Genomic DNA, 11069 nt, shown 5'->3' on the forward strand with positions numbered 1-11069 from the left:
ACAAAAAACGCTTCAACTCACCCAAAAACTCAAAACAAAAAAAATCTTAAACTCCCCCAAATACAAAAACACATTCATAAACAACTAATAGCCTCTCACAACACCCAACTATGACCATTTGCACACAAAAATACTGACTAATAGAAGCTATACATCAAATATTTGGCTTAGTCGGTTGTGCAGTGTGTCCCCTATGAGGTGCCATGGATGTAAAAAAAAAAAAAAAGAAATATCAATATATTTATTTCTTTGGCACTAGAAATGATCTCTTACACAATACACATAAAAGACAAAACATCGCCGCCGCCGCCCCCCCCCCCCCCCACACACACACACACACCCATACCAAAAAAAGTTCTCTTGACCCTAACTAAGCGTTTTCAATGGTCTACGGGGATTTTTAGTGAGTAGGAGAACTTTTAGTAAGCATAATATTTGATGTTCTTGTAGTGCATTTCTTCCTTTGTGCGCAAGCGGTCATAACGTAACTAATGCGTTTCAAGCCAACTCAGCTCCAAGATTGCATTCAGTGGTGCCTGAACAACAGTCAAGCTCACCTGGAGAATATATTTTTGCAGGGGTCTGGGTACATTGCTGTGCCAAACTCAGTAACAACCACTCTGTTCTCGGTCATTGCACGTACGTAAGCATCTGTTTTTAAAAACCTAAATAGGAAGAAGCAACACAGGTATGTCGGAGGTAGACACAGTCAGGTGGTAGTTTTAGGGACAAGATCAAACTTTTGTGGTCTGCAACTGTTCTGTTCTTACTTCCTGTAGTAGGTCACCTGACCGTTCTTTAGGTCAAACTTGTGTATGAGAGCTTGTCCATCAAACAAATGGTGGTAATGTTGGTCCCCAACCTCGAAAAGACCTGGTCCCATCCTGAGAAGACTGCCGTCCAGCCATGTTGGCAAAAGACCTTCACAGACAGGAAGAGACGAGTTTTGTTCAGGGGACATGGAGTTACATACCAGTACATAACTATTTAGGCCTAAGATGTTAAACTCAAAGCCCTGAGGCCAAATCTAGCAGCCGCATCATTTTATGTGGCCCATGAAAGCAAATCATATCCAACAACTTCCATGATCCTTGATAAAATTTGTACCAAAATTTCAAATTGTCAAATGCAATAAATAATGTTAAAATAGAGCAAGCGTTGTCACTAAGCCCACTTTTTTTACAGTAACAGAACAGAACTTGACTTTTAATTTGAAAATTGATTATCCATCAATTTGTAGTGTATATGCAATAAACCGTTTACATGGTTTCACAGTCAAAATGGCCCTCTGAAGGAAATACAATGTGAACCACGAGAAACAGGAGTTTAAGACCCTTGATGGGAAAAAAAAAGAGACACAAAATATAAAGACACACACACATACACCTGTATACACGTATCTATATTCTGTACATACACACACACACACGCACGCACACACACGTCCCCTCCTCGAGCCATCACCACCTTATTGTGGTGGAGGGGTTTGTCTGTCCCAATGATCCTACGAGCTAAGTAGGGAAACCCATGGTAAACAGGTTCTAGGTGAGGGACCAGACAAAGTATGGCTCCATAAAACACCTATGACAAGTAAAAATAATGGATTCAGGTTTTCCTTGGCCAGACGTAGGTCACCAGGGCCCCCCTCTGGAGCCAGGCCTGGAAATGGGGCTCCAAGGCGAGGGGCTGGTGGCCGGGCCTGCACCCATGGGGCTCGACCTGGGACAACCCAAAAGAGTGACATGGGTTCCCTTCCCATGGGCTCACCACCTGTGAGAGGGTCATAGGGGTCGGATGCAATGTGAGCTGGGCGGTAGCCGAAGGCAGGGACCTTGACAATCTGATCCCTGGCTACAGAAACTAGCTCAAGCCACATGGAATGTCATCTCTCTGCCAGGGAAGGAGCCTGAGCTGATGTGTGAGGTCGAGAAGTCCCAACTAGATATAGTAGGACTCGCCTCTACACACCACTTGGGCTCTGGTATCAGTCCGCTTGAGAGGGGTTGGACTCTGTTCCACTCTGGAGTTGCCCACGGTGAGAAGCACTGAGCAGGTCTGGGTATACTTCTTTCCCCCCGGGCTCAAAGCCTGTACGGTGGAGTTCACCACTGTGGATGAGAGGGTAGTCACCCTCTGCCTTCGTCCTGTTTGTTGTTTATGCCTATGCACCAAACACATGTTCTGAAAGCCACCCTTTTTTCACTCTGCAGCACTCACTCTGAGGACTCCATCATTCTGATGGGGGACTTCAATGCACATGTGAGCAATGACGGTGAGACCTGGAAGGGGATGATTGTGAAAAACGCCTCCTCCTTCCCGTCGCTGATCACAACTCGAGTTGTTTTCTGTTACTGGAGTTCTGTCCTCATCACAGATTGTCCATAATGAACAACATGTTCAGACATACAGTGAAGAAAATGAGTAATTGAACACCCTGCTATATTCCAATATTATATTATATTATATTCTCCTTCTTAGAAATCATGGAGGAGTCTGAATTGTTCATTGTAGGTGCATGTCCACTGAGAGAGAGATAATCTAAAAAGAAAAATCCTAATGTATGATTTTTTAACGATTTATTTCTGTGATACAGTTGCAAATAAGTATTTGAACACCTGAGAAAACCAATGTTATTTGGTACAGTAGCTTTTGTTTGCAATTACAGAAGTCAAACATTTCCTGGAGTTGTTCACCAGGTTTGCACACACTGCAGGAGGAATTTTGGCCCAGTCCTCCACACAGATCTTCTCTAGATCTGACAGGTTTCTGGGCTGTCGCTGAGAAACACGGAGTTTCAGCTCCCTCCAAAGATTTTCTATTGGGTTTAGGTCTAGAGACTGGCTAGGCCACAACAGAACCTTGATATGCTTCTTACGGCGCCACTCCTTGGTTTTCCTGGCTGTGTGATTCGGATCATTGTCATGTTGAAAGAACCAGCCACGACCCATCTTCAATGCTCTGATTGAGGGAAAGAGGTTGTTCCCCAAAATCTCACAACACATGGCCACAGTCATCCTCTCCTTAATACAGTGCAGTCATCCTGTCCCATGCGCAGAAAAACACCCCCAAAGAATGATGCTATCACCCCCATGCTTCACAGTAGGGATGGTGTTCTTTGGATGGAACTCATCATTCGTCTTCCTCCAAACACGGATAGTGGAATTATGACCAAAAAATTCCATTTTGGTCTCATCTGACCACTTTCTCCCATGACTCTTCTGTATCATTCAAATGGTCTTTGGCAATCTTAAGACAGGCCTTGACATGTGCTGGTTACAACAGGGGAACCTTCCATGCCATGCATGATTTCAAACCATGACGTCTTAGTGTATTACCAACAGTCACCTTGGAAACAGTGCTCCCAGCTCTTTTAAGGTCATTGACCAAGTCCTGCCGTGTAGTTCTGGGCTGATTCCTCACCTTTCTAAGGATCATTGAGATCCCACGAGGTGATATCTTGCATGGTGCTCCACTGTGATTGAGATTGACTGTCATGTTTGGATTCTTCCATTTTCTGATGATTGTTCCAACAGTGCAACTTTTTTTCACCAGGCTGATTGGCAATTTCTCCATAGCCCTTTCAAGCCATGTGGAGTCGTACAATTTTGTCTCTGGACAGCTCTTTCGTCTTGGCCATGTTACAAGTTTGAGTCTTCCTGATTGTATAGGGTGGACAGTCTCTATGCAGCTAACGACCGCACACAGGTGCACCTAATTCAGGATAATACAAGGAATGAAGGTGGATTTTTAAAGGCGGACTAACAGGTCTTTGAGGATCAGAATTCTAGTTGATAGACACGTGTTCAAATACTTATTTGCAGCTGTATCACACAAATAAATTGTTAAAAAAATCATACATTGCGATTTCTGGATTTTTCTTTATATACATATGATATTTGGCTTCCGGTTTCCGAACTGGTGACAACAATTCGAAGAGGTTCCGACCAGCGAGACCGTTCAATAACTAAATCCTGCTGAATTTGGATGGAATGTTGTGAGCACTGGTGATGACTTCAGTGGACCAAAATCATCATCTGTATAATTTTAGTACCCAAATTGGAGCAGTTTGCATTCGTGTTGAAGCTGCTCGACCTACCCTAGCCTTGCCTAGCTCTGGAAAATCAAGCAACCTATGTTATCAAATATTTTCTGAGGAGGTAAACATTCAAGAGTGAGTACCTACATGACCTGCCAAACCTAAGTTTTGTTTACAACGGGGACCGTGAGTACTTACTTACTCACTTATACCTATTTAAACGTGCCTATAGGCCCAGACTACCTGAGCTTAGCTGTCTAACAACGATTACCATTTGCGATCAAACAGTGCTGTTGAAGAAGCATCGAACATGTTCGAAATTCATAACGTGTGTGACCTGAACAACGGGTACAACAAGGGACGTGAGGACTTATCGGAAATTTAACAAGTCTTGTGGGACATAGGGCAAAAGTCGAGGTGGCGAAGGCTAAACAAGAGGCATATGACGACATGTACACCAGGTTGGATACAAAAGAGGGAGAAAAGGATCTCTACAGGTTGGCCAGACAGAGGAATAGACATGGGAAAGATGTACAGCAAGTAAAGGTGATTGAGGATTGCGATGGAAATATGTTGACTGCTGCCAGTCGTGTGCTAAGTAGATGGAAAGAGTACTTTGAGAAGTTAATGAATGAAGAGAATTGAAGAGAAGGTAGAGTAGAAGAGGAACACGTGAATGAAAAGGAAGTGGCAATGCAGGAAGCGGGAAGTTGGAAAGGCACTGAACAGAATGAAAAATGGAAAGACAGTTGATCCTGATGACATACCAGTGGAGGTATGGAAGCAATTTGGAGAGGTGGCTTTGGAGTTTTTGACCAACTTATTCAATAGAATACTAGCAGGAGAGAATATGCCAGAAAAAAATGGCAGAAAAGTGTGCTAGTCCCCATTTTTAAGAACAAAGGCGATGTTCAGAACTGTGGAAACTATAGCGGAATAAAGATGATGAGCCACACAATGAAGTTATGGTAAAGAGTAGTGGATGCTCAACTCAGGACAGAAGTAAGTATCTGCGAGCAACAGTATTGTTTCATGCCGAGAAAGAGTACCGCAGATGCATTATTTGCCTTGAGGATGCTTGTGGAAAAGTACAGAGAAGGTCAGAAGGAGCTACATTGTATCTTTGTAGACCTAGAGAAAGCGTATGACAGAGTACCAAGAGAGGAACTGTGGTACTGCATGCGCAATTCTGGTGTGGCGGAGAAATATGTTAGAATAGTACAGGACATCTATGAAGGCAGCAGAACAGCAATGAGGTGTGCCGTTGGTGTGTCAGAAGAATTTAAGGTGGAGGTGGGACTGCATCAGTGATCCGCGCTGAGCCTCTTCCTGTTTGCGGTAGTAATGGATAGGCTCACAGATGCAGTTAAACTGGAATCCCTTTGTACGATGATGTTCGCAGATGATATTGCGATCTGCACTGAAAGCAGGGAGAAGGCGGAGGAACCATTAGAAACATGGAGGCACGCACTGGAAAGGAGAGCAATGAAGATTAGCTGAAGTAAAACAGAATATGTGTATAAATGTGAGGGGCGGAGCAGGAGGAGTGAAGCTTCAGGGAGAAGAAATAGCGAGGGTGGATGACTTCAAATACTTGGGATCAACAATAGAGAGCAATGGGGAGTGTGGTAAAGAAGTGAAGAAACTGGTCCAAGGGGGTGGAACAGTTGGTGGAAGGTGTCTGGTGTTTTATGCAACAGAAGAGTCTCCACTCGGATGAAGGGCAAAGTTTATAAAACAGTGGCGAGGCCGGCCATGATGTACGGATTAGAGACGGTGAAGAAACAACAGGAAGCAGAACTTGAGGTAGCAGAAATGAAGATGCTGAGGTTCTCGCTTGCAGAGAACAGCTTGGATAGGATTAGAAACGAGCTCATTAGAGGGACAACCAAAGTTGGATGTTTTGGAGACAAGGTTAGAGAGAGCAGACTTAGATGGTGAGGACATGTTCAGAGACAAGAGAGTGAGTATATTGGTAGAAGGGTGCTGGGGTGCTGAGGATGGAACTGCCAGGCAAAAGAGGGAGAGGAAGACCAAAGGAAAGGTTGATAGATGTTGTCAGAGAGGACATAAGGACAGTGGGTGTTAAAGAAGAAGATGCACGAGACAGGCTTAGATGGAAAAAGATGACACGTTGTGGAGACCCCTAACGGGACAAGCCGAAAGGAAAAGAATATATATATATATATATATATATATATATATATATTATATATATATATATATATAATATCCCTCTATTCATGCCTATTTCATCTCCAATGAGGCTCTGTGGGATGTTCAAATAAGTAATGGCACCCTACAGGTTATCAAGTAGGCTTCCATTCGCCATCAAGTGTTTCGCTGGTAGGCCGACAATCTCTTGAGGAGGTTCAGCAGTGAATCCAAGCGTCCCAGGTTCACCCCCTAGGTGCGATCAATTCTCCTGAAGGCCCAATTGGGGTCTTTCCTCTTTATCCACAGCCACTGGCTGACCTTTTCCGTCGCCTTGAAGAGATCTCTGACTGCCTGCCAATGGGCATTTCCTCATACTCCTATGTCTCTGAGTAGCCTAGATGTTGAGGAAGCTATAAACCCTCTGCAACTAACTTCCACCGGGCGTACGTCTGCTCTCCAGCGTTGCTGTTGCACTTCGGTTGCAAGTCCTGCATACCTCAGCCGCTTCCGCTCATACGCCTTCTCAACTGCCCTCTCCCAGGGTGCTGTGACCTTAATGATGTAGACCAGAACTCGATGATGTAGATGAGAACATCACGTCCTTCAAATCCTCTGTCTCTTTGAAAACTGCATTTTTGTCAAATCTCAGAAATGTGAACTCCACACCCCCTCCATACATTTCTTTGGTTATATGATTGTTAGAGGACAATGACAACCAGATCCAGCCAAGATCCATGTATATGTTGATTGACCCATTCCCTACACCTGCAAAGAACTACATTTTCTAAGATTCACCAGTGTTTAGTCACCACTTTATCCGCAACAACAGTAAAGTAGCTACTCCTCTCATGAGCCTTACTTCCACAAGTTTTCCATTCCAGTGGACCTCTGCTGCATTCCAAGTCTTCGAATGCCTAAAAGACTTGTTCACTAGCGCCCCCACCCTGAAATACTCGAACCCCTCGCTCCAGTTTGCTGTGGAGGTTGATAGCTCTGACTCTGGGAGGGGGCCGCTCTCCTCTGTCACCCCAAATCTAAGAAACTACATTCTTGTGGCTTTTTCTCCCATTGTCTGTCTCCAGCCGAGCAGAATTATGATGTAGGAAATTGTGAGCGACTGATAATCGTCTGGCCATGGGAGGAGTGCAGGTAGTAGCTGGAGGGGAACAATTCTCCATTTATTACTTGGACCAATCATAAAAATCTTGCCTATCTTTGTTCCGTCAAACATCTTAACCTAAGACAAGTTTGGTGGCCCTCTTCCTAAACCGATTTAATTTCAGCCTCTCCTTCCACCCTGGTTCCCAGAATGGCAAGCTTGACGCAGTCTTTCACATTTACTCACCCCTTTCCAGTTCCTCAACCCATCCATCATCATGCTCCATCAGGGGAGCCATTTGGGAGATCAAACAACTAGTTAAAAATGCTCAAGAAACCCAACCGAATCCCAAGACTGGACCTCCTGACCAGCTGTTTGTACCCAATTCAGCACAATTTTTTGTTCCTCAGTGAGCACACAATTCTAAACTCATCTGTCTTCCCAGAACCACCCTCATGATACACGAACCATACAGCGGCACTTCTGGTGGACCAGGTTGATGAAAGACACCCGGGAGTTTGTCTGAGCCTATTCCTTCTTTGCCTGAGGCAAAACTTCATGTCTGTCTCAAGCTAGCTAGCCACTTACCTACCTTGAGCTTATCCCAGGTCCCACATCACCTTGGACTTCATAACCAGCCTAAATCCCTCCGAAGGTAACACACTGTATTATCGTTCTTACTATTATTGATCCATCCAAATATGTCCATTACATACCCCTTCCCAAATTACCATCTGCCTTTGAAACCACTAAGATCCTTGTCAGTCATGTGTTTAAAGTCTACAGAATCCCCCATTGATATTGTCTCGGACCAAGATTTTCAGTTCACCACCCAGCTATGGAAGGAATTTGTAAACCGGTGGGCACACCAACCATATTGTCTTCTGGAACACCCAGACTCTGAAACACCCAGACCAGGGTTCAAATCCCGGCCTTTGTGGAGTTTGCTTCCTCTCCCCTGTGGACGCTTGGGTTGTGTCCGGGTACTTCAGTTTCTTGCCACATCGCAAAAACACGTGTGTTAGGTTGATTGATTGTAAATGTGAGTGTGAATAGCTATTTGTTTATTTGTGCCCTTCAATTGGGTGGTGATCACTTCAGGGTATACCCTTTCTCCTGCCTGCAGTAACCTGGGATAGCATACTTGCGACCTTGGTGGGGAGAAGCGGTTAGAATATGGGTGGATAGATAGATACTCCAGTTTCCTCTCACATTCCAAAAACATGCATGGTCGGTTAATTGAAGACTAAAATCTAAACATGTTTGGGAATGATTGTTTGCCTTTATACTCCCTATGATTGACTGTCAACCAGTTTAGGATGTATTCCACCTCTCAGCCATCATTGGCTAAGGTTCCAGGATGCTGCGACCCTCGTAAGGGTAACTCTTACAGAAAATGGATGGCTGGGTGCATGGACGTTCTCTCCACTGGGTTGCTATGGCACTGAGATTGGCAGTATTCTCTTGATTACATTTTAATGAAGACCTTAACTTAACTTAACTTAACCTTAACTACATTAACTCCATACAAGTCACTCATGTAATCACTGCAGTACAGATAAAAGGAAGGTTCTCTCCTACCAGTGATCTTGGCTGGAATTGGTTCATTAAGCTCCTCCACTGTCTCAAAGATCTTCCTGTAGCCAGCGGCTGGATGATCCACACTAGACAAGAATTTCAGAGTGTAAATTGAACTCAGTATCCAAAATGATTCCTTTATGTGCAGAGGATTTAAGATATGCTATACTAGTTACATAATGTTTGAAGGTGTTGTGGAGAAATCCAGGAATGCGAAGAGAAAAACATATAGTTTGTAGTTACAAACTGGAACCATATTTTTTTGCGGCAGCAGTCCTTGAGTCTGTACGCAATACCTTGGATATTAATGTAGAGTGATTTTTTTTTGAGTGGGGGTGGAGAAACCTTTATTCTGGGAGCAAAGTAATAGAAATATCTACACAGTAATAGTAAGGTAAGTAAGTTTCTTTCGTCTTGTCCTGTTAGGGGTCACCACAGCACGACATCTCAGATGAACACTCATATTTGTTTGCCATAGTTTTTACGCCGGATGCCCTTCCTGACGCAACCCCTCTTGTGGAGTAGAGGCCCCAATGAGGTATAAACTTACGACCCCTGGTTTACCAAACCTCTAACCACTGAGCTATGGGCCTCTTACAGTACATACAATAATACATTCTGGAAAAAGGGTAAAGAAGCGTTTAATTAGCCAATCATTGGTGACCCATGTACAATTGTCAATCAATCATAGAGCTTCAAACATTGTGTATATTTGGAGCTCATATTCAAATGATAATAAAGAAATCAAATCATTGAAATTGAGTGATAAAAGACCTTTGGTCTTCAGGAAAGCAGTAAAACAGCTCCCAAGTGTGTCCGTCACACGATTGGCTGCAATTGTTTTGATGCCTTTTTTGGTATGCATTTTAATCAGGTCCTTTTATTCACCTTTGTAAAAACATAAACTTCACTCAGTATAACATTAAACCCATTTTCTGGACAACGCCACCATTTGGCTTTAAAGTGTCTTATTTTTACATTGTTACATGCAGTACTTGTGTAGACCAAAGTGCTCTACAAGAGGACCATTTCACCAAACTTTTCCACCCCCAAGTGTCACTTTTTAGACATACAAAGAGGTTGAGGAAAACCTTGCATTCCTAAAACAACTACCTTAACCTATCAAACCCATTCCATTCATATAAAAACAAAATGGAACTTGCTTATTTCAGGAAAGGTCTGTTTGAATGTTAAGTATTCGCTGACATTCATGCATGCAAAGAAAGCAAAAGCCTGACTCACCGGCTGACCATACTGCTGTAAGTTCGTTAAGAATTTTTTTCACTCACTTGCGCAAGCAGTCGAGGCATTTAAACCATACACAAATTTCCTGTTATGTTTGGGAAAATCCTCCTCCTCTTCCACCTCCTTTTGTCACCCCCTCCTCTCCTTGGCATCTCCTTCCCCTCTTCTGCTCATTGGCGTTTCCTCACCATCTTTCCTTCTCTTCCAGCTTTTCTTCCTCCATGTGATTTGAAGCAGAGCTGAACAAGCAACGTTTGTCTTTCAACTGTCTCGCTCATAGCTTCAAGCCGAAGGCTCTCCAGGCCTCCAAAAACACGTCTTTGTCCACCTGGAAAAAGTACAGACCATAGTGTGAGCCCGGATTTTTCCTGTTTGATTGTGGTGGAGCGTGTGAAAGAATGTGATTCTAATTGGTTCCAGACAGCCTGGAGAAACTCTTAAAGCAGGAGAAACTATTCTAACACGTTGCTTGTGGTTGATGGAAAGGCAGCAACACAGAGAATAACAACAAATTAGACATTGCAGAAGTGGAAACGATTAAGTCAAACAAATGTCATGACATATTGACTGATTTGTTTCAAGAAAGAAGCAACGAGTTTCACATATGTTTGGCTCCTCGCTTTAAAGCTTTTCTAAAGCTGGAAGACTCATCTGTCAACACAAGAAAGTTGTAAGCAGGATTGTTCAAATAGGGCACAAAATCGTGCATCAGTGGCAAAAAGACATTCAGATTATCTAAAGCAACTTTCAACTAAATGAAAATTATGAAAAATGAAGAAAAGGGGTAACATTATCAACAAAACTAAATATGTTGATTTGTGCAAGACATTTCGGAAAAAGATAAGAGAAAAATTGAGAACAAATAACGTTCAGCTTGTTCAATAAACACTTGAAGTTTGACATGGAGTAAAAAACAAAAAGTGAAACATGCATTCATTTTCCACAAGAATGGAA

General features: G+C 43.3%; 1 protein-coding gene across 1 annotated transcript in view; it reads right to left on the reverse strand.

Annotated features, from left to right (window-relative positions):
- LOC133503595 (retinal Mueller cells isomerohydrolase-like) overlaps positions 1-10207 on the reverse strand; it is a 22559-nt gene extending 12352 nt beyond the window's left edge. The window contains exons 1-4 of the mRNA XM_061825344.1: positions 10113-10207; positions 8874-8956; positions 771-921; positions 558-665 (exon numbers count right to left, since the gene is read on the reverse strand). Of these exons, the coding sequence (XP_061681328.1) occupies positions 558-665; positions 771-921; positions 8874-8956; positions 10113-10123 (353 nt within the window). The 5' untranslated portion in view covers positions 10124-10207. The remainder of the gene's footprint in view (positions 1-557; positions 666-770; positions 922-8873; positions 8957-10112) is intronic.
- Between the last annotated feature and the right edge of the window lie 862 nt (positions 10208-11069).

This window comes from Syngnathoides biaculeatus, chromosome 7, assembly GCF_019802595.1.
Source record: "Syngnathoides biaculeatus isolate LvHL_M chromosome 7, ASM1980259v1, whole genome shotgun sequence".
Classification (NCBI taxonomy): domain Eukaryota; kingdom Metazoa; phylum Chordata; class Actinopteri; order Syngnathiformes; family Syngnathidae; genus Syngnathoides; species Syngnathoides biaculeatus.